The sequence below is a fragment of the Podarcis muralis genome, chromosome 1 (genome assembly GCF_964188315.1).
Source record: "Podarcis muralis chromosome 1, rPodMur119.hap1.1, whole genome shotgun sequence".
Lineage (NCBI taxonomy): Eukaryota > Metazoa > Chordata > Lepidosauria > Squamata > Lacertidae > Podarcis > Podarcis muralis.
In genome coordinates, this window is record NC_135655.1 from 96,448,764 (window position 1) to 96,472,702 (window position 23,939).

General features: G+C 44.1%; 1 protein-coding gene across 2 annotated transcripts; it reads right to left on the reverse strand.

Annotated features, from left to right (window-relative positions):
* Positions 1–6,407: 6,407 nt before the first annotated feature.
* CXCR4 (C-X-C motif chemokine receptor 4) lies at positions 6,408–12,210 on the reverse strand. Of its 2 annotated transcripts, none has more exons than XM_077935698.1 (2): positions 12,104–12,210; positions 6,408–8,103 (listed from the first exon to the last, which is right to left on the reverse strand). In XM_077935698.1, exon 2 carries the CDS (start codon positions 7,909–7,911, stop codon positions 7,030–7,032), a length of 882 nt encoding a protein of 293 aa, XP_077791824.1. In that variant the 5' UTR covers positions 7,912–8,103; positions 12,104–12,210; the 3' UTR covers positions 6,408–7,029. The 2 variants fall into 2 exon arrangements, with proteins under 2 accessions (XP_077791824.1, XP_028600809.2); XM_028744976.2 differs by lacking the exon at positions 12,104–12,210 and adding an exon at positions 11,714–11,918.
* Positions 12,211–23,939: the final 11,729 nt, after the last annotated feature.

Here is a 23,939-nt window from a genome sequence, read left to right on the forward strand (position 1 = left end):
ATAAATTTTATTTATATCCCGCCCTCCCCAGCCGAAGCCGGGCTCAGGGCGGCTAACAACAATAAAACAGTACAAAAGTACAACACAAGCAACACTCTAAAATCATTCATTATAAAATTAATTCAAATCAAGCCACTACTGCGGAAAGATGTCAAGTCCCGCAGGGCCCTAGTCTCTTGTGACAGTGTTCCACCAGATCGGAGCCACAGCCGAAAAAGCCCTGGCTCTAGTTGAGGCCAGCCTAACCTCTCTGTGGCCTGGGACCTTCAAGATGTTTTTTTTTTGAAGACCGTAAGTTTCTCTGTGGGACATACCAGGAGAGGCAGTCCCGTAGGTACGAGGGCCCTAGGCCGTATAGGGCTTTGAAGGTTAAAACCAGCACCTTAAACCTGATCCTGTACTCCACCGGGAGCCAGTGCAGCTGGTATAGCACCGGGTGAATGTGATCTTGTAGCAAAGACCCCGTAAGGAGTCTTGCTGCAGCATTCTGCACCTGGTGGAGTTTCTGGGTCAGTCTCAAGGGCAGCCCCACGTAGAGCGAGTTACAATAATCCAGTCTGGAGGTGACCGTTGCGTGGATCACAGTGGCTAGGTCAGGGCGAGAGAGGTAAGGAGCCAACTGCTTAGCTTGGCGGAGATGGAAAAATGCCGCCTTTGTTATAGCTGCAATCTGCGCCTCCATGGAAAGGGAGGTGTCGAAGATTACACCCAAACTCTTAACGGACGGTGCTGGCACTAATTGTGCCCCCGCAAGAGATGGGAGTTGCCCCCCCCCAATCCCATATCGCCCGTCCCAGCCACAGGGCCTCTGTCTTCGAAGGATTTAGCTTCAACCGGCTCCCACGTAACCATCCAGCCACAGCTTCCAAACATCTGGTCAGTGTGTCTGGGGCCGAGTCAGGATGGCCATCCAGGGACGCGGACTTATAAAAAATATTGGGGGGGGGCCGGGAAAGCTCATGAATAATAAATAAGCTCATGAATATGCAAATAAAGTGGCGCCGCCTCCTCGTGAGCGAATAGGGGAGAGCGTGCTGCGCCTATTAATCAGCTCCAAAGGAAATTGGGTGGAGCTTTTGCTCGGGAGGGAGGGCAGGAGGCATGCAGCCCGCCCCTCCCTGTGCATTTTGGGCTGGGGGAGGGGCGGCGATGGCGCTCTGCTGGAGGGGCGCCGGAGATTATTGGGGGGGCGGAGCCCCCCCAAACGAATTTTTGAGGGGGCTCGGGCCCCCTCAAGCCCCATGGAGTCGGCGCCTATGTGGCCATCCATCAACAGATAGAGTTGGGTGTTATCAGCATACTGATGGCAACCCAGCCCAAAACTCCAGACAAGCTGGGCGAGGGGGCGCATAAAGATGTTGAAAAGCATCGGGGAGAGTATCGTACCCTGAAGTACTCCACACACCAAGGAGTGGCGCGATGACAATTCCCCCCCCAAGCGCCACCCTCTGTCCCCTGATGAAAATAGGGACATCCTATTTAATAATAGTAATAATAATACTTATACCCTGCCCCATCTGACTGGGTTGCCCCAGCCACTCTGCGTGGCTTCCAAGATACATAAAAACATAATAATACATTAAACATTGAAAATTTTCCCAACATAGGGCTGCATTCAGATGTCTTCTAAAGGTTTTATACTTATCTCCTTGGCATGGGTGTGGGTGAGTGTCGCATAACTATTCTCACTGTACTGAAATCAGTGCTGGATCTCATACTTTGCGGTCTGTACACATCCTGCACTTGCCTATCTTGTCTAATTTGCAAGTTGATTTCTCATGTACAGCAGCTCTTGAAATGGAGCATGTATTCTTAGGGAGACCTTTTGTCTATTTACATGTGTGAAAACACCACTCTCCCTGCATTTGGTTACTTTTTTAGGGTTGAGCATATATTGCTAAAAATGCATACGTTGCAAGCATGAGAAAATGCATTTGTTAAAAGAGGCCACACTAGCAAACCATGCATACCACCCTCCAGTATAAATGACTGAAAATGAGAGTCTTGCTTTTGTCATTCTAATATAATGGAACTATGAGTGTGTTGTGTTCACTCAGCTTTTGGAATATATTACAATCTGGTTTATTAGAAGTGGTGCATGTGATTTAATTTGAGTGACTTTCATTGGACTCTATGCAAATAGAACCAGAGTGCTGACCTTCTAAGGAACCTCGCTTCAGCAAAATGGTTTAAACATGAGTGTGGAAACAATAAACCATTTCAGCGCCAGCACAGTGTTTAGATTTTTCTCAGTAAATTTGAATTGTTTCAAAGATCTGAGATGCTCTAAAAAGAAGGGTTGTGGGAGCCAAGCTACTCCTTTCACAGAGGAAATAGCAATGCACTATTGTATTCCCTGGGAAAAATATGTCTCTTAAAAGTAAAGCTGGAATGGGGACCTTTGGCTCCAGAGGCAAAAAGTAGCCTTCAGAGCTTCTCTTATTGGACCAACGTGATTCTTTCCAGGCTACACTCTTCATCAGCCTTGCTTCACTCTCTCTGAGTGCTCTTGCCTGAATGGAAAGTGTCTTTGAACTGCTTGTCTATTACTTGCCTGGATGGAGGATAGAGGGCTATGTGTATGCAGCAACTAGTTTACTACACAAAGGGAAGGATGGCATCCATTGCTCCACCCACTTTCACCTCTGGCTCCACCCAACACTGACATGTTACCCTGGAAAGGTTGATCAGGTAACACAGCTCTTGAAAAATGCTCCCCAGCCCATAGCTATCAAGTGTCCCTTATTTGAAGGGACAGTCCCTTATTCCAGCGCCATGTCCCGCTGCTGTCCCTTATTGATGGATGTCCCTTAAATTTCAAAGGAAGCAGCTCCTCTCCCTGCTGGCCAGGGAGGAGGGAGGCTCCAACTGTGTTGCTTGGCTGTGTTGCTCACCCAATAAGAAGTCTAAGAACGACTGGGGGGTGGAGCTTGCATGCCTGGTGTGTGGCTAGTTAATGCAAGCTGAGGGGTTTTTTGAATGCTGGACGCCATTTTGTTGCACGTGCTGCTGCAAACTTTGTAGTGCAAAGCCAGGCCGGGGAGCCATCTTAAGTTGAGGCTGCATAGGCCTTGTGGTGCATGTGATTCAGATTCTAGTCAGTTGAACCTCTGGTTACAAAGTTGGTTGGAGAGTGTTATCGAAGCTACCAGCATGAGTTTGACCAGACTGCAGGAGGACAGGGAAGACTGGAGTGCCTGGAACAGGTGAGGCTGCAGGTCCCTTATTTTGGCTGCTGGTCCCTTATTTTCAAATCTGTAAGATGACAGCTATGCCCCAGCCATGGACTAAGGGAAGAGATAGTGAAGCTCCAGATAATGAGAGCCACAAGGCCAGTGTGAGAAAGCTCGCTCACTCACGTTGTCTTACTTTGATGCATAGTTGTAATGAATAGAGCTTTGCTTAGCAGATCCTTCTTCAGTGCATGAGTTAAACTTAACAGTCAGGATCCAGAGTTGCTTTTTTAAGCTCCGTTCCTGACTGCCCAGCGTATACTCTACCACGACAGGCTGTGCAGTTGCTTCTGGTGGCACAACTGAAGGCATGTCTGCTATGCCACAAGCATCATGCAAGTTTAATCTCTCTTTCCTCTGTGCAAACAGAAAGCATGCAGCAAACTTCTCTTTTCCATTACACTACATTTCCAGAGGCAATCTCTGTTTGGGTGCAGAGCCACCCAGCCAGCTGTGCTGGGAGAAATTACCCTTCCAAAAGTTCAGCAACTTTCAGTGGGCCAACTTCCCTTGTGAACAGGGTTCAGGCTTAGAGGTAGAGCATTAGCTTTATGTTCAGATGGTCAAAGGTTTGATCCTTGGCATCTCTAGGTAGTGTTAGGATTGACGTGTCTAAAACATTGGAGTTGTGCCCGTAAGCACAGCTAATACTGAGCTAGGTGGACCAGTGGTTTGGCTCAGTACAAGACAGCTTCCAATTTTCCTTACCAGCCCAAGTACATGAGTTATGTCATTATGTGCACAGACCCCACACTATGTTTGATAACTCTCCCAGCCATAATTTCCCCCAATCTTGTGTTAGTTTCTTCTAAAGAAATCTCAGCACATTTCAAGTTTCTCATCTCAGGAAGAAACTACGTGCGCATGGGGGTCTCTCTCAACTCTTCAGGTTGTGCATGAAGGCTGAGATTTCCTGAAAAAAGCATTGCAACCATGTCAAATGGTGTCATTGTGCCAGTTATATGTTGCATACTTTTAGTGAATGTGAGGGTGCTCCTGCTGTGAAAGGCTGTCTAAATAATTGACACCTTTTCGTGATCATGCTTCGTCTTGCTTTGACCCCATGTCATGTTAGTCACATATCCTCATTTAATTTATGATCATTTTAGGTACCAGGTAAATGCCTTTTTGTTCCCAGTCCTTTTAATTGCAGTGTTGTATAGTTATCTTGTGATTCTAGGTTCTTCTACCAAATTGTTCCCTTTGTTACAATTCTGTAGTTAGCTGCTGTGCTTATGTTGCTGTTTGTTACAATTTTGTAGTATTTATGACTAGTTTTTACTGTTTAAACTTTGCATTGCGCTTGGAATTCTGAAAAGGTTGGTCAGCTGCCCAGAAAACCAAGTTATATGGATAGCCAATAAATGCAAAAAATAAGAATGTCAGTAAGCAAGCACTGCTGGTATGGATCAAAATAATATCCAGTCCAGCATCCTGCTTCAACAGTAGTTCCAGAAAGTTCGTAAGTAGGGCCTGAAGGCACCAGGGTCTCCCTTCTTTGTCCACAGGATCTGGCATTCAGAGGTATACAATCTCTGCAGTGATCACAGCTAACATTCATCCTGTGAAAGATGGGGAAGTTGTGGGTCTTCAGTTGTTGGACTCACAAACTCCCATAACTCCTTATGTGGAGAGTCACAGGTTTCCCATTCCTGCTTATTTGCTTAGTCCTGTCCTATAGTCACTTAAAAGTGAACCACATCCTCAAAACTTTGTTCAGCGAATTCCTTAAGTTAGCTACCAACTCCCTTTTTCTGGAAACTACAAGCAAGTCTTGCTTCATTGAACAAGTCTGTGTTCTAGAATTATGAGGGAGAAAGATGTGCCTGCATCCACATCTTGTACAATCATATTATCTGCAGTTTCCTGTCAAAAAAGCCCTACTTGACAGTCACATTTGTTGTGCTCTATGAAACGACACCTGCAAAAGTGCTCAGTGGAGAATGCAAGTTCACCCAAAGCCATTAACGTCTCATCCCCAAAAGATCACTGTATAGGCCAGGGGGGCTTAAAGGGTGTCCCCGCCCCGCTTCCTGAGTGTAGGCCTACAAATACAGACAAGTTTCTTCTCCATTTAGTTTCAAATTGATTTAATGGAGGCAGAGACAAGTTTACACATGCAGAATATGGTTAAAAATTTTAAATTAAAATTCTAGCCTTAATGTAAGAGGTGATATTAGTCAGCTACTTGCTGTCCTAAAATTATGGGAGCACTCAATTCCTCGAGACTTTTGCAATGCCTTTCAAGGGTGAGAAATAATTCAGTAACTTTGAAATTGTGCCAGAATACCATTCTTGGCTCTGAAAAAAAGAAATTGTTTCATTCTTTCTGGCTCTGTGCATTCAGAAATAAGGAACTTTGGTTAGAAAGAGGTGGTTTTGAGACATCAATGTGACTCTCGAGCCTGTAGCTCTCCCAACTTTCTTGGTCTACAACTTCCATAATTCCCAACCATTGGCCTTGCTGGCTGAGAGTAATGGAAGTTGGCAGCCCAACTGAATCTGATGAACTACCTTTACCACCCCCAACATAAACAGAAAGAGGCAATGGATGGGAGAGAGCAAACAGGGCAAGGGGAAAGTAGGCTTTTTTTACTACTGCTGCTGCAAGGCTGTGTAAACAATAAACAAATCACCAGCATCCTAGGGAAAAAACACACACAGAGAAATTGGGTTTGGTGTCAGTGACCCCCAAACTCAAGACCACAAATCAGAATCTAACCTTGAGAAGGAAGAACAATAGTTGATTTCAAAGACTAGGGGCTATTTCATAGTACAGGGCAGAATGGCTTGTGTAGACATGCAAAATGTTCCGGTGCAAGTCAGAAAAACAAGGTTTGGACTGTTTTACTCAATATTAAGGAATGGACATATAATATGGCATCACAGGTATCCCCCATCCCCAGCAATACTCAGGAATGAGAGTTTTGTCTAGAACCATGTTGTACCCTCCAGATGTTAATAGAATGCAACTTTCATCAGCCCCAGACAGTATGGCCAGGGATGAATGTACCTGTAGTTTAACTTCTGGAGGGCACCAGGCTGTCTAGAATTTAAAATACCCTATTCATCCAAAATTTTCAAGGACAGAAAAAATAATTACTAACTCAAATTCCAAGCAAGAAAAAGGGAAATAAATAAGAAGCTCCAAAATGAAAACAAGATCCCAAGTAGTTTTCTTTTATCACAAACTTTTATTTACAACTTTACAATGGCAAAAGATTTGCAAACCAATTTGCTATCAAAAGAGCACTTGACAAGAAGATACTTTGGTTGTAAGTGTCACTGGGTGCAATCCAGCTGCATTCAATTTTATGCATTTTGATATTTGCCTTCTGTAGGATGTGGATTGCACCCACTTTCTGCAATGAAATAAAACTAGTGTAAACCAAAACAGTTTATGCAATCTGGGCCAGAAGCCTAAATATCCGTATAAAAGATTATGCCTTTTTTCAACCAGTACAATGAAAATACTTCTTTTATATACAAAAAACTCAAACACAACGGTTATTCAACATCTGCACAACTAGACAGACAAGCAGTAAAACTTGTATCTCCTAGCCACATATTCAGGCCCTGCCTCCTAGACACACACACTCACCAAGATGTACAGTTTTTTATTTTATAAATAAGTCCATTAAATCCCACAGAAAACTAAAAGCAAATACAACATTCCGTCTGGGAATAAACTTGTACATTATCTTGAAGGAGTTCAACCTCCAAAATCACGTAGAACAAATATATATATAGAGTGAGTCCCAATTTTACAAATATTGAGAGAAAATAAAATATATTGTTAGCTGGAATGGAAACTCGAAGACTCCGACTCTGTCGAAACAGAAGAATGTCCCCCTCGCTTGCCTTTGGAGAGAATCTTAAGGCTTGAGCCTCTGCTAACAGAGGTCAAAGCATTTTGGGCAGATGTCTTGAATTTGGCACCCAGGAAAGCATAAAGGATGGGATTCAGGCAACAGTGGAAATATGCCAGGGCTTCAGTAATGGCGATCCATTTGTGCACAACCTCCTCAAAGTAACAGCCATTCTGGATGACTCCAAGGAAGACAAAGGTGTCTATGCTGATGCCAATGTAGTATGGTAGCCAGCAGGCAAAGAAGGCAACAATGAGGATGACTGTGGTCTTCAAAGCTTTGCGTTTCTGTTGGCCTTTTGACTGTGACAACTTGGAAATGATAATGCAGTAGCAAGTCAGGATTATAAGACCAGGCAGGATGAGGCCTACTATAATATGCTGAAACCTGAAGGAAATTGTCCAGGTTTCGTGAGGGTAAAATCGCTGGCATACGTATTTTACACCCGGCTCACCAGTGACCTTTGTGCTAGCAAAGATGATATCAGGCACAGTCAGAAGCAGAGCTGGTAGCCAGACACCAATGTAGACGATCCTTTCTGCCAGCAACTTCCTGGGTCTCTGGCTGTTGGTTGCATGCACAATTGCCAAGTATCGATCTAAGCTTATGAAGGCCAAGATCAGGACACTGCTATAGAGGTTGACCGTATAAATGCAATGGACTACTTTGCACAAGAAGTTGCCGAAGTACCAGCCGATCACGGCATCCACAGACCAGAAGGGCAAAGTGATTACAAACAGGAGGTCAGCCACTGAGAGATGTACTCGATACTTGTCAGTCATGCTCTTCAGCTTCTTCTGATAGCCCATGACAACAATAACCAAGCCATTGCCAATGATTCCCGTCAAGAAAATGATGGAGAAGATTGTGGGCAAGAAGATCCGGTTGAAATCGGCGTTCTCCTGTCCAAAACACGCTTCTCCTTGGTAGTTGCCATCGTCACCAGAGCCGGTCTCATCGGTAGTATTGTCAGAAAGGTCAAAAAAGTACGCAGAAGACAGCTGTAGAAGAATTAAAAGAACAAAAACAGTAGTTAGATGACAGCGAGAGAGCTTAGAGTTAGTGTACACTCACCAGCAGCAAGCATCAATGTTGTATAGCAGATAGCACCTTAGATTTGACAACCAGGATTCAAATCCTCAAGAGTACCTCGAGGTGACCTTAAGCCACTAACTGTCAGTCTTTTCTTCTATGACTTTTAGGGAAATTAGAAGCAGTGCTTTTGAGAACATTTATTATACTTTTATTAGTTGCAACAGACAAGGAAGGTTCTCTTTTAATTGTTTATGCTTTGCTACTGTAGTGTACCCAAGGGTTCTGTCATTCTGCCTTTAAAGCTCCTAATTCTGCAACTATAAACAATAACAGCCTAGTTCCTTTTTGTAAACTTTCAATTTTTCTTAACATATAGACCACATATTTTAGTTTCCAAGAACGGTCAGTGACCTAACCAAAAACTAGGAAGAAAACATGAATCTTTCAAGATAAGAAATGGAAACTAGCTGTGCAAATTAGTTCCAGACTAATTTGGAATTTTTCAATTTCTTTCCCTGCTGTTCTTCAAACACAAGGAATTTCCTTCATGGATCACTAGATAAAATCTTGCAAATCATGTGCACATAGTGCAACAGGTGACAACTGTTACAGGCAAGTTAGATCAGAGCACATGTGATATACTTGCAATACTGTCAATCACTGCTTTCCATTGCATCTATGTGTAGGCTATGAACAAAATAATACACAGTGGGGATCACATGTGGTCTGCAGGGTTTTTTCTAGATGGAAGTGCTATCTATGAAGTAAAGTCATCATGACTGAAGTGATTCCCAGATGTACAGTAGAAAAATGAACATTAGTTCCCTATTTATCTTAATGACAAGAAGAAACTAATTTTAAAACAGAAGTAGGCATTATAATGGATTTACAAAAGCCACCCACTAGAGCTTCAACTTGGGATATGAAAGCAAACATCCAGACTGCCTTCAGTATTTCCTCTATGGAATAAAATGCTGGTCAGAAAATTTGTCTATGAACCTGAAGCAAAGTTCTTATACAAAGTTTTCATTAGCCATGCAGAGCACTGTGCTATACAGTTTCACATAATATGACCTGGAGGAGTCTAGGAAAGGGATAATGGATTACTGGTCCATTAAGAGGAAAATCCAAGAACAACCATAGGGCCAACTCAAAGGACCTTTATTAGGGCCTACTAACAAGTTACAATGAAGTGGGGAAACCTGTGACTTAATGGAAACTCACTGGGTTGGATGTTGAGCAACACACACACACACACACACACACACACATGAGAGGAGGGGGCAGAGAAGAAATAATGAGGATGTTGGACAAAATGGACAAGCCTAAGTCCTCATGCGATTACTGTTCCCCCGTGGCTGTTGCATAGGACTGTATGTCAGTAGGAGGGAAAAGACATTTTTCAATTTTGCCCGCCAACAGAAGAAAAAAAGAGAAGTAGCAAGAGAAAGGGCATCTTAGGAAACCACCAGCCAAGCAGACAGGGAAAGAAAAGCAAGGGGAGGGCGTGGCCATCTAGGTACAGCCCCTGCCCCCTCAGGCATTGAGGTTTTTTCCCCAATCGCTTGCACAAGCTTGTGACATGAGAAGGGCATCTCAGGAAACCACCAGCCGTTTGAACACTCAGACAGCGAATAACAGCCAAGGGAGGGAGTGGCTACCTGGGCACAGCTGCTGCTACCCAAGACTTTGAGATTCCCTCCACCCTCTGCATCTCTTGCACAATCTTTGCTCTCACACTTCAACAGAACTCAAGCAACTTTTTAGGCCAATTCAAAGCACATCTATTTTTATTTGGGCCACAGATTTATTTACTTTTAACAACTTTTAAAAAGGAGGCCATCCTGGATCAAACCAGAAGCGCCAACATTGCTTTCCAACAGAGAAATCTCTTCCCCAAGTAGGACAAAACAGATGTTCAAACTGCAAATGAAGTAGGACCCTTTAGATCTTAACATCTCCAAGCATGCAAGGGCTCAAAAACTTATTCAATAATTTTTGTTGAGGTCTAGAAATCCTTTGCTGAATGTTAAGTAATCTTTTGAACCAAATCTGTTACCCATTTAGCTAATGAAAGTTGGCATTATTCTGTCATGGATGCTTTAGTTGAGATTCCTGCATTGCAGGGGGTTGGACTAGATGACCCTTGGAGTCCCTTCCAACTCCACAATTTGATGATTCTAAACAGCCATTGACCACCTGGTGTGATATACCCTCCAAGCAAACCTATGCAAATCACAATATTCTCTAGCTAACCTCCGCCACCCTTTGGCTCCACCTCCCCAGTCTTAAACGGATCCATCATTACAGATCCCGCTGCATTTAACTTGGAACAGGTAAACTTAAGAAGAAATCGTTACTGCTCATAATGACGCAAGGCTGCAGTCCTAAACCCTCTAATCTGGAAGTGAACTCCACTGAATTCAGCAGGGCTTACTTCTGAGTAGACATAGCCCATTTCTAAATATCAGTTCCCACTGTCTTCAGCCAAGTTCTGCACCATTCCTCTGGTTTTGTATCAATGCAAGCTCACGACTGAAAAGAACTGGAAAGGCAAGGCGGCTTCAAGAGTGCTCAAACGCGCTCAATCCACCTTCTAACTTTTCCTCGCTTTGTGCAGCCAAAGCGAAGTCACCGCGTTTCTAACCGCGCGCAAGGAAGACGGGAGAGCCACCGCCAAAGTTTCGCCGCAGAATAATCCTTCGGAATTCAATGGGATGCAGCTATAAACAAGCAAAGGGGTGGTAGTGAGCTGCTTTCTCCCGTAACTGGCTCTCATGCCTAACAGAGACAGAAGACATGCCAAAAAAAGTTTGGGCTTTTTGGCGGCAGTATGTAAACATGAGACTTTTTTTTAAGGGCAAGCTGCCGTTTTAGTTAAGTGATTCATGCCCTTCCCCCCTGCAACAGGTTCCTCGGGCTGCAAACCACGCGCGCACCCCGCCAGAGATCCATCTACGATTCTACTTCTTATTATTGCATTGTGGGGAAGATCTCAAACCGCCATCCCCAACTCGCGCACATTTACGTGCAAGCAAGTCGCGTTCCTGTCCATGGAATTTCTCCCTAAGGGAAACTGGGAAAAAAAGGACGCACGGAAGGGTACACGAGCACGCGCTCCACGGCCGCCTCGACCCCCAGCCTTAAAAAGAGGGCAAAGTCCGGGGGCGACTTTTTTCTACAGTCTCTTGCAACGCTATTGCGCCGGCTATTATTGCAAGGTGCAGTCCCGATCTACTGCCAAAGGGCGAGAATCTGCTTTATTGTAAGAGTCCCTAGGAGCGAGGAGCCTTAGCTGAGAAGCAGATTTGCTTGCAAAGAGGAATGAGCGCGCTCCCATCTCTTCGCCTCTTGGAGAAGCGGAGGCGTCATCCACGTCCAACACGATTACTATTATGATTATTACCACCGAAACAGCCGCATGGCTGTGCGTGGGCTCTCCCTTATTTCCCGCGAGATCCCGCTCAGTTAGGCAACGCGCGCCACTGGAAAGCGGCATCTCCGCAGCCCTCCAGTCCGAACACTCTTTCTCATTCATTCAGTCATTCCACCCCTCCGTCGTCGCGCCACACTTACACCCGCGCTCCGATCCATGGCTCCCGTGCTCTCTCGGCACAGCCTCGCCTCGCCACTTGCAGCTGCCGAACCAAACACAAACAAACTAAAGTTCTCGCGCCGGCGCCACCCGCGCTCCTTATAAAGGCGCCCTCCCCTCGGAGCCAGCCCGCAAGGCAGCAGGCGCCTCCTCCCAAGTCCGTAAGGGAGGGGTAGGGTGGGGATCGCGGTTAAGAGTAGGAGGGCGAGCGATCGGCAGAGCGTGCAAAGGAGGTACCCCGCGTGGTTCCTGAGCATGCGCCGAGGGACACCGCCGAGCTTTTCTTGCATGAGGTCGTCGCCGCGGACTACGCGCCTGGGGGAAGGGAAGTCCCTAATGGATTTGCAAGGGATGCAAATCCTTTCACTTACGGTTTGCCCACTGAGTCTACAGCTCCGCTTAAGAGGGCTTCGTTTTCCAAAATCCAAGGCTGAGGACTGAGTTCGTGTCCTCTATCGCCAGGGATTCTACGTATACTAAGAGGGAAGCAACCCAAATCAGACCCCAGAGAAACATGGTTAGCAACGAGAAGAGAAAGCCAGCCTTGGAAGATGCAGATCATGTTTGTTTCAAGGAGAGGTCTCCGAAAGCGACAGGCCAAATTTACATAGTCATAGTTTGCTCTTTGTCCGTCGTTTGGTACTCAGTGAACATGGAGGTGTTGTTACACACACACACACACACACACACACACACACACACACACACACGACAGTTGCCTACATAAGAATGGGTTGCAATAAGAGTAAGCAATGATAATGATGTTAATAATAATAATAATTTAACAACATAGTGCCAAATTAAGGAAGATCCAACTAGAAAACTTTATCAACACCCACAATTCTGGAGAGATGTAAAATACCGCATTAACTAGCACTGGTGAAGCCTTTGTTTGCTTTGAACAGGCAAGGATCATGTATGCTTTTTGTTCGTACAATTCTAGCAAAGAAGTCTTTGTCACAACTGTGGTCATCTTAATCCCGGTGTGTACTGCTAGTTTGGTGTGTTACACACACACACACACACACACACACACACACACACTGTTTAACAGTTGAAAACTAATGCAGAATCACTGGTTTCTTTGCACTTGTTTGCAGCTCTTTCCATGCATAAGTTTGTTATTGCTGCCACAATTTGTTGTGCAATTTTTTTGCAACTATCACTATACCTTGTGGCAAGAATTTCATACATTAACTACTATGAGCTGTGTGAAAAAGTCGTTTAGCTGTTCTTACTGCCTTTCCAGTGTTTTCAGAGAGAAACAATTGCCACACTCGCCTTCCTTTAGACATTGTTTTTTTCTCCCTGAACCTAACCTCGTAAGCCTTTTTTCATATGAAAGATGCTCTGGACTTCTGACCATTTTTGTTGCTCCCCCTTTCTGTATAACCTGCAGTTCTTCAGTGGGGGGGCATAGCTCTATAGGATCTTGGTGCGTCGCTGCTTCAGGAGCACAGATCTACACTGATCTACAGGGATTGTTGAGTGGGCCAATAAGTAGGTTGCACAAGTGACTTAAGGTGGGTTGCACCTGTGGCATTTCATTTCCTTTTTTTAAAATAGAAGTGGAAAAATATGGAGAAGGAAGTTTTACACAGGCCTCCCCAGCTCTTGGGAATTGCAGTTCCCATACTGCAATACTGAAGGTTTTCTAGGCAGGACTGTTAGCAGTGTAGGTAAGGATGGGTAAAGGTGACAACGTGAAAAGAGGGACATAGAAGTCAAATCATTAAATTGGGTCCTACACTGCTGGTTTGGCTAAATGTTTTGAAAAGCCCAAAAACTGAAGCAGAGGGGGGCCCCGCTAGGGGCGCATTGGAAGATGGCCGACAATACCATCTCTCCGGCTCACACGAGGTAATTAAGAGGCTAATGATTGGAGTAATTAGCCTCCCGGGTTTTCCCAGGGGATGGGAAAATGCTTCCTCGTCCGCGGATGCCTATAAATCACCCCCGAGTTCGAAAGAAGGAGGGGGTGGGGGCACTGGACGGAAAGCCCTCGAGTGAGTTTTTGGCTCTCCCTGACTCCGCTTCTGATCGCGATCCTAGTTGCATTGCTCAAGATAAACAATTGGAGAGGAGTAAATGCACATGTTTCGAGTGAAGGAAAGGGAGTATTGATTGCTAATTAAATCGACCTCTGAGAAGCTGAGTGATGGGTTGGATTGAACAGAAGACTACATCAAAGAATCACAGCTATGTCGGTATGTTGAAATGGAGCGGAAAGGGGGGGGGACTTTTCTCTCTTTCTATATGATTTACCTAACAACCCCTCCCTAAGAAGAACCGTCACACGACTGATAGCAAGTGAGATGGGAAAATAAACTGTGCGGACATAAATTATTAACTAAAGGCTTTGTTTTGCGGAAGATCTGGAAAGGAATCGAAAGGCTTTTGGATGACGCAGTTCTAATTGGGAACCGCCATTATGAGACAGACTGTGTTGCAGGATTTACGGTCAAGGGGGGAGGAAGCCACGGTTTTGTTATCATATCTGAATTCTACGTTTGATCTGGCAAGAACTCCCCTGAAAAGACTGATGTATGGAGCAACTGGTCTGGGAAAGTTAACGAGCAGACGCCTAGACTGTATCTTATGGGAACTGCTGAAATGGCGTCTGCCGTTTGAACAGGACTTTTGGATTAGTGTGAAAATCCACACAGGACTATAATAATGTTTGCTTCAACTCGCTTGTGGAGATAATCTCAGAGGTTATAAAGAAAGGGGAAAAAATGATAAGAAGTTTGGAAGACGGGATTTGTAAAGGATAACAACAAAGAGATGGAAAGATGGGACTTGTGAACATCAAAGCAGCAGAAATATGAGAGGATTGGACCCTTTCTGAACTCGAAGCATGGGTACCCCCAACAAAAATTTAAAATTCGGTTAAATATTTGGAGTTTTATGTATTGGTATAATTTGGAACTAATGTTATATGATTGGTTTGTCAACTGGAAATTTAATAAAAATTATTTTAAAAAAACCAACTGAAGCAGAAATGTTTCACCATCCAATTTGAACCTGTCTTATGAATTTCAGTGATAAGGACATCTTTGATAGAATTCTACTGATCTGATAGAATGACAGATGACTTCATTTACAGATTTTCTGTAGGACGTACAAACCACTCTAAAACAGGTGTGGGGAGCCTCAGTTCCACCTGACAGTATTTTACTGTATTGTTTTGATATGTTTATTGGGGTAAACCATCCTGGGGCGTTCTCAACAAAGAACTATATACAGTGGACGCTCGGGTTGTCAACATGATCCATGCCGGATGCACGTTCGCAACCTGCAGCGGCACATCTGCGCACGCACAGGTTGCGATTCGGCGCTTCTGCGCATGTGCAAAGCGTGATTTAGAGCTTCTGCGCATGAGCGACCGCCTAAACCTAGAAGTAACCCGGTACTTCCAGGTTTTGGCGGTCCGTAACCTGAAAAAACGCAAACTGAAGCATCTATAACCTGAGGTATGACTGTATAGATAAATAAATACACAAATCTCTTGCTTCTCCCAGTTTCTTTCCAACTTTGCTCACTTCTCACTTTTGGGCCTCATCCAGCACTGGCATGCAGCTCTTGGAAAGTTCCCTGTGAGGGAATGAATGGTCTGTCAGCCTGAAAAAAAAGTTCCCCATCCTAAAACCAGCATCATAATAATCAGTATTCCTGCCTCTCCCACCCCAGCCCCATGTTTATAACTGGAAATGGAAACCAAAGAACTTGCTTCGCAGCAAATGGGCATGTTGGGACACAACCTGGATCTCCTGGCCTTGAAGCTCACCCTTTGGCAGGTGGGCCAGAGGCAACTGTCTACAGCCGGCATAGGCAAACTCTGGCCCTCCAGATGTTTGGGACTACAATTGATGATGGAAATTGTAGTCCCAAACATCTGGAGGGCCGGAGTTTGCCTATGCCTGGTCTACAGGCTTTTCTCTAAACTCTACTATTTACTCTAGACTAGAGTATTTACTTACAGGTCCAGCAATAAAGTCAAGGTTTGCTACATTGAATTGGCGCAGAAGCTGGTTGTCCCCTCTTATTCTACTTCGCTGGTTCACAAATTAAGCTCATTCAGCAGTCAAAAGAAGGTCAAAGGTGACTTTGTTGGTTTGATGAAAAACTCCCTTGAAGGCAAGGGTCTTCAAGAACGGAGTTTTCAAATGTCAATGACTATAAGATCGATCATTCATTTATTTGGGAATCGGAACTGTGCTCTGCTGCTTTTGATGAAACTTAGGGTTGCTTGAAGTATTAGGCGTTTTCTTCGAGGACAGAACAGGGGAACCACCTCCCTCCCCTCCCAAACCAACATGCAGATAACAACACACAACCATTTCACTGAGTGTGCACATGTGGGGAAAAGGTGATTGGTTGTGGTTGTGGCTTCTCATAAGAAGTCAAATCAATGCATGAGTTCCATGCTTTTTATGATACCAATGTGTTTGCTTCTGTGTAGAAAACATGTACTGTTTGAAGCAAACCTTACTTACCAGTCAATGGCTTAGTACTGCAGCCTTGGAGTGGAGTCCACAACTCATTTGTCTGGCATTAATTTCACTGGGATTCCTCCACAGTTAGTAGTTTTGGGATTATGGTCTTTTGGAGTTGGCTTTTAAAAAATGTATAGTCCCTGTTGTTACTCAAACTATATTTAAGGGATGAGGGGGGGAGATTGTCTGAAAAGCTTCTTTTGAAAAGGAGTAGAAGTGTGTGATTAATGATTTCCAAAGCAATAAAAGAGGTGGCTATGTCAGCAAAAGCATCTCATTCTCTGTGTGTGCAACAAATCTTTTCTGAAAAAACAGCACTTTTCCTCATTTGTTGATTGCATTAAATGCTTTGCTACCATGGAATAGGTTGTGAAAATTAGAATCAAGTCTACTTGTTAGAAGTTTTTGAAAACGTGCAATTTACAGTGTGGAACCTTAAGTGCCTTTACAATAATAGCATATCAGGCATCTGTGAATCATTAGCACACACTTGTTGAATGATTACAAAATGTTTATGACATTCGCTGATGAACGAAGTGTGACACTTAAATGTAACTGCTGAAATGGTTGACTAGCTTTTGAAAAGATGAACTAAAAGCATCTTTAGTCACATTATTCTATAGATATAAGAGTCAAGCTTATAGCAGCAGGCGTCTTTGTTGCATCCGTGTCCTTGCCATGAACAGAAAGAGCACTTTAACTCACAGTGGAGGCATCAAGCAGCATCCTATGGTCCTATATGTTGCAGCTGTGTCACCTCTGTTGCTGAAGTCAGATGAAATGGTTACTAATAGCTGGCAACTGAGAGGAAGGAGGAGCCAAAGGGGCCTGTTTTCACTGCTGAGGAGGATGGGAGTGGGCCCTGGGATAATGATAAACAAATGTGCTGTTACACCTCTTTCTGCGGCAGACAAATGGAATGGAAAAGGTATCCCCTATTCCAGGCATAGGCAAACTCGGCCCTCCAGATGTTTTGGGACTGCAACTCCCATCATCCCTAGCTATGCCTGCCCCATTCCAACCATGACACTGTACCAGGGGAGGTATTCACCTCACTCCACTGTTGTCACCCCAACTATTTCTACTTTTGACTCCGATTCTTCCACTTTGCTCATCCAAACCACGTGCTTGTTACTGAGTGACTAATGTCTAATGGCCTGTGCAATGAAGGCATGCTGTTTGCTGTGTAGCAGAAGCAAGACTGTTTTCTCTATGGCTCCCTTTGTGGCCTCCAGCAAAGCACTTAACCCCTATGCCTTAACTCATCCATCTGTAAAATGGGATAATGCTGTTTTAAGTGCCTCAGAGGGGTATTGTGTGAGCTAATTTGATGCCTGGAAATCACCTTGTAAATGGACAGAGCTGTATTTCAGAGTCCCAAACAGAACTCAGAAGGGAACCCCAAAGAAGGCCATGGTCTTATTTTCTTCCATTGGGTAGGGTGTTATGTTCAAGAGGAAGAAAAATCTGCTCTCCTGTGGGATAGTTTACTGCTTGCTAAGACTGAACTGACCCTGACAAAATGCTTTTGAGCAACTCAGTTAATCTTTCTAGCAAACACATCTCCATTTGTGTACCAGCACAAGCTGACAGTTTTATCTCTGAGGATTACATAGCAGAGCAATGCAGGGTGCATTTCCAGGACGTTTCCAGATCTGACATCAGATCAGGATTAGGAAGACAGTCAAAATGACAGGCATTATTACCTGACTTGTGTCATTGCTTCACCTTGAGCAACAGGTCCTCTTGGCTCAGACTTGCTTAACCAGACGTGACTCTGGCTTTCCTCCTGATGTGAAAGTTCCACGAAAACTCTTCAAGGTGTTGGTCAATGTGAATGGCAAGTTACAAGTTGAACAGGCTTGTTCTGAAATCTAATTTTGGGCCTTTATTTAGTGCTAAGCACAATTTGATTTTGCCTGTACTGAAAAATGGTTGTTATGGATGACCTATTTAGAAGATCCCATAAGAAGAGCCCTGCTGGATCAGGTCAAGAATTCTCTACTTCCAACAATGTACTAGATGCTTTCACAAAGACCATTACTTGCCAGGCCATAAAGGTGACAGCTCTTGCCTCATCCTATACCTTCATCAAATGGTGTTCAGATGTATGCTGCCTCTGTAGATGGAGACCAAGTTTAATTTCCATGGCTACCATATGAACATAAGAAGAGCCCTGCTGAATCAGGCTAGAGGCCCGTCTAATATAGCATCCTGTTATCACAGTGGCCAACCAGATGCCTATGGGAAGCCTACAAGCAGGACCTGAATACAACACCACTCTCCCTCCCTGTGATTTCCAGCAACTGGCATTCAGAGACATATTGCCACTGATAGTGGAGTTAGAACATAACCATTGTGGCTAGTAGCCATTGGGATCCTTAACCCCCCCTTCCTTTTTTTTTTTTTTTTGTAATCCCAAATAAACAGGAGAGGTCTAGCAAGCTTTGGGTGGTTGCCATACAATGGTTGGTGAGCTATGTTGAGTTTGGTGGGTCACCATTAATACATTAATCCAACCGTTCCATGGTTTGGAAATTAAGGAGAAATTAAGCTGAGCCTACGGCATGGAAGAGATTGATTCTTGTGTCCCCCAGGACTTGACAAACGTCAAATCTGTGTTATGTCTAGGAGGTATCTCTGAAGTGGTTTGTTCAGAACTAAACACAAGGTTAGAAAAATAGTACACTGAACAGTAGAGTTGGTATGCTAAAAATATCTTGGGTACAGTCTGTTCAGGACGTTGTGTGCTATCAGATACTTTGATACCCGTTTCAAAACAGGAAGAAATACTGGTACATCTGAGAGACCCTGAGGATAAGTCGACTACCTGCCTCATTGCTTCTAGAAAGGTCCCCTGCTGTTGCTTAGGGCAATGTAACCATGGACACGCTCACTCATTTGTTGCTTTGAGTTCCGCTGTCTAAAAATTGGCGCAACTCCCAGTTCAAAACCACACTGGTCTTTAGGTACTGTATTAGGTAATCATATGGGCGTAATGTTTTTAACCGTTTTTTTGCGGTCAAAGGCATGGCACAGACAAATTTGCTCAGATAACTATTATGCCATCAAGAAGAATAACCCTAGGGAGGGATTAACTCTGGCATGGCCAAAATCTGAAATCAAACCAAGAAACCACTTATTGTACAGTTAAGAAGCGCTGAACAATTTGGCATATAAATGTATGTTTGAAAACATGTGGTATATAGCAGCCAAGGGACTTCTGAAGAACTTTAGTCGTCTTTGTTCTCTGATCTGAACACCCCTGGCAATCTGGAGCTGTAACAAAATCTATTTCAGTTTTGCTGCTGAACACCTGTGCACGATGGAATGGACCTGCGCCTAGCAAAAGCTTGTAAAAGCTGTAAACAACCAGTTGGCCCAAAAGATACAATGCCACCTGGTCTTTTTATGATGGATATGTTGATGGTGACAATTTTTAAATGTATTTATTATATTAATGAGAGCATTTTGGTATTGGTGATTACATCATGGAAATAAGCTTTCTCCACATCCTCCCACCACTCCCCCTTGTGATTCAGAGCAAATCAGCCATGGCTTGTTTCAAACAGCTTTTAAAAACTTTTTTGTATAACCAGGCTTCCTCTGATGTTTTATTTCCCCCACTCTCTCTGTCAGTATCTGCTTAGTGTTGTGATTCAGTATTTTATTGTATTTTGATACCATGTATTTCTTAGACTTAAGCTGTGTGGTTTTTTTTTTAAAATCACTGTACTTTTTCTTATAAACTGGTTATAGAGATATATAAATTGTATGCATGCATGCATGCATGCATAAATAATATACTGTCTTTCTGGCAAATCGTTCGGGGGGGGATGTTATAATCTAAGAGGTATAATACAAAAAGAGAAAGAAGCAAATTCAGGCACCAGCAAATTGTGTGTGTAAGCAAATGGCAATTGGTCTCAGGCAGCTGGATGAAGGGGCTTTTCTCTCTCTCCTTCTCCATCTGATGTATTTAAAGTGGATTGGCTCTTGATGGGGTCAGTCATGTGGTGAGAATTGCCCTGGGGTAGTTGGTCCCAGCTGAACCAATGGAAGGGCCTCACACATTTCCTTGGATGCAACCAGGTGATATATTTAGCACCATCAGTATATCTGGCCCTTTTATGTCACAGGCACATAAACAAAAGAGATATATCTCCTTCTGACAGTGGGGAAAGCAAAACTGAAGAAGAGAGAAGGTGGTGAGTGAGGTAACAGCACTGACTTAGTGTTGATTTGCATTCTATGGAAATACAAATATTGCTACAAATATTGATTTTTGTGTTTAAATCCTGCCCTTGTTTTAAGGAGCTTAGGACAATGCTAAGCAGTGGCCCATGTGGTGAAGCAGCTTATTTTATTGGGGTTGCATGGGATCCCCTGCAGGAATGGTTATTTTACTGTGTCTGCGCAGATCTGCCCTTCCCATTGCCCTGCTCTTACTCCATCCCTATCCAGGTAAGCAGCAGTGATGCCCATATGGGCTACACTGCAACACTGTAAACATATGTTCTTTCCTTGCTTTCCATTTGATACTCAAAACAACCCAGAGTCAGTTTAGACTGAGACATGAGTCCCCCTAAAGTGTTATTTACATGAATGGGGCCCATGCATTAAAATGGGGGCTGATGGCCCTGCCCTTGATGCCGCACATCTTTCCTGGCTCCCTCCTTTGGCATCCAGGAATGGAGCATGGGCATTTGAGCAGAGGAGGAAGCCTCTGCATGTAGACTTCCATGGGTGCTGGAACCCTGTACCATTGGGATTCTAGCTCTCATGAAAGCTCATATGTATAGGCTTCTCCTGCTGAGACACCCACACTCAGGTCCCATGCCTGGGGACACCATGCAGCATGGGGGCAGAACCAGCAGCACAGCCCCACTGCCCCTTTGGACACATGGACCCCCTTCACATGTAGTGTATGGTATAGTGATTGTCTCAAGTCTTATGACTGACCAAGGATTTGGATCTGGCTCTCAGCGTTCCTCATTCAGTGCTTCTAAGTGGTATCCCACACTGCTTACCCCACACTGGGGTAATATACCTATGGTGTGTGAAGTGCTTCCCAATGCAATGCTGCAAAAGTACAAATAGTGCAAAGAGTCAAATACAGGGGAAGATAGATCAGGAAAGCACTTTACAACACTTTAAAAAAGGATTATAGGTAGTACATAGTAGCTGCTTAATTTTAAAAAATTCTGACATGTAATGTAGAGAACTGCAGATTTATGTCGGCAGATAAAAGCCCCATTTGCACTATAATTTCAAAGCAGCACCATATCACTTTAAAGAGTCTTGGCTGCTCCCAAAGAATCCTGGGAATTGCGGTTTGTTAAGGATGCTGGTGGCGCTGTGGGTAAAAGCCTCAGCGCCTAGGGCTTGCCGATCGAAAGGTCGGCGGTTCGAATCCCCGCGGCGGGGTGCGCTCCCGTTGTTCAGTCCCAGCGCCTGCCAACCTAGCAGTTCAAAAGCACCCCCGGGTGCAAGTAGATAAATAGGGACCGCCTACTAGCGGGAAGGTAAACGGCGTTTCCATGTGCTGCGCTGGCTCCAGATGCAGCTTTGTCACGCTGGCCACGTGACCCGGAAGTGTCTCCGGACAGCGCTGGCCCCTGGCCTCTTAAGTGAGATGGGCGCACAACCCCAGAGTCTGTCAAGACTGGCCCGTACGGGCAGGGGTACCTTTACCTTTACCTTTAAGGATGCTGGAAATTGTTAGGAGACCCCGTATCCCCCTTCCAAAGCTACAATTCTTAGAGTTGTTAAACGATCAATCCCTCTTCCTAGGGAACTCAGTGAACTGTAGCTCTGTGAGACAAATAGGGGTCTCCTAGCAACTTTCAGCATCTTTAATAAACCACAATTCCTAGGATTCTTTCGGAGCGGCCACAGGTGTTTAAAGTGGTATAATATTGCTTTGATTGTATAGTGCAGATGGGACCAAAGGCCAGCCCATTATACTCTAATGTAGGTAATTGTCCAATGTTTACCTAAGGAAAAAGCACATCAAGAAGGAAAGGGAAGAGAGGAAGAGAAGAAATCACAATAAATATTTGTACCCCGCCTATATGACTGCCCCAGCCACTACACTTATATAAAAACACAGCAAAACGTTAAACCTTAAAAAGCTTTGCTATACAGGGCTGCCTTCTGTTATTCAGTATATTTCAGGAGGGACTGTAGCTTAGGGGTAGAGCACATGCTTTGCATCCGTGGCTTCTGTTAAAAGGATCTCATAATGCCAAAGACTTCTGCCAGAGCCTCTGGCAAGAGATTGCCCATCAGTACTGGGCTAGGTGTACAAATAGTCCAACCTTGTCTAAGTCAGCTTCCCATGTTAGCTCCTTTAATAATTTACAGAGAATATGATGAACTGGCATCTCTCGTTAAAAACATCTCACATACAGTGCGAATAAAAGGTCAGTGTTACTCAATTAGCTGTATGTAAAGTGATAGCTGTGCAGAAAAGATATCTCAGAGAACTCATCTGACGTATGTGTCTGCTTTGTCCAAAGGGAATTTTAAGAAATACAGAAGAGTTTTAAAGGGCATAAAGAGACTGCGCCTCCTGTCATTGTTCTGAATGTAGGAATTGAAATAAAAAGGGTTGTGTGAGAGGATGTGTGTGTTTTGAGGCAAAATAGGGGGGAAAATGAGAACCAAGTACAGTCAAGAAAGACAAAGTAAAAATAAGCCCATAGGAAGAAAACAGGAGTTGCGGGTAGGGAGAGAGGCAGGAGCCCAGGCCACTGAAGGGCAATGGACAGATAAAAGGAAAGATGACCTTAAGGATTAGGAAGGGCCTCATCTGCAAGGTGCAATAAAGGGGAAGATGGCATTGCTGTAGCATATCCGTCCCATTTATGAAATACTGTTGCAGGGCTGTTTTATGCAAGTCTCAAGGTGACTTTCTCTTAAAATATTCACTTGCTGAGCTGCAAAAAGGGCTCCCAACATGATAAAATGGCAAGGCATGTCTCACCCTGGAATATGTTATAGAAAAAACCTTTTTTTCTGGATGTGTTATTTACAACTTTATCATGTTGTGAGTAGGCTTGCACGGCCATTTTATCATGAGAAATACCAAGGGGAAAGCTTACATTAGACTGCACTTCTTTTTGAATCAGCCCGCCTTTAAGAGTACAGTGGTACCTCGGGTTACATACGCTTCAGGTTACATACGCTTCAGGTTACATACACTTCAGGTTACATACGCTTCAGGTTACAGACTCCATTAACCCAGAAATATTACCGTGGGTTAAGAACTTGGCTTCAGGATGAGAACAGGATAAATCGTGCTCCGGCTGCAGCAGGAGGCCCCATTAGCTAAAGTTGTGCTTCAGGTTAAGAACAGACCTCTGGAACGAATTAAGTACTTAACCCGAGGTACCCCTGTAGCTAAAATGACTGATTCAAAGATATGGAATATGGAAGGTTTCTATTAGCATCAAGAAGTGTCAAGGACTTTTTTGGGGTGGGGGGGCGGCAGCGGTTTTGATTCCAGTTCACAGTATAGATAATGAATGAGATTCTGTGTGAATAGTGGGTTTTTATGTTGGTTGGGAATTTGTATCGTGCTGTGTAGTGATTTTCTCTGATATTGTGGATATGGATAATATGTTATTTGGATTTTTCTTAACTCATTTGAAATCATGCTTATTGTCTGTGTATGTATCTAGATTATTTTGATTTTTCTTTATTGTAA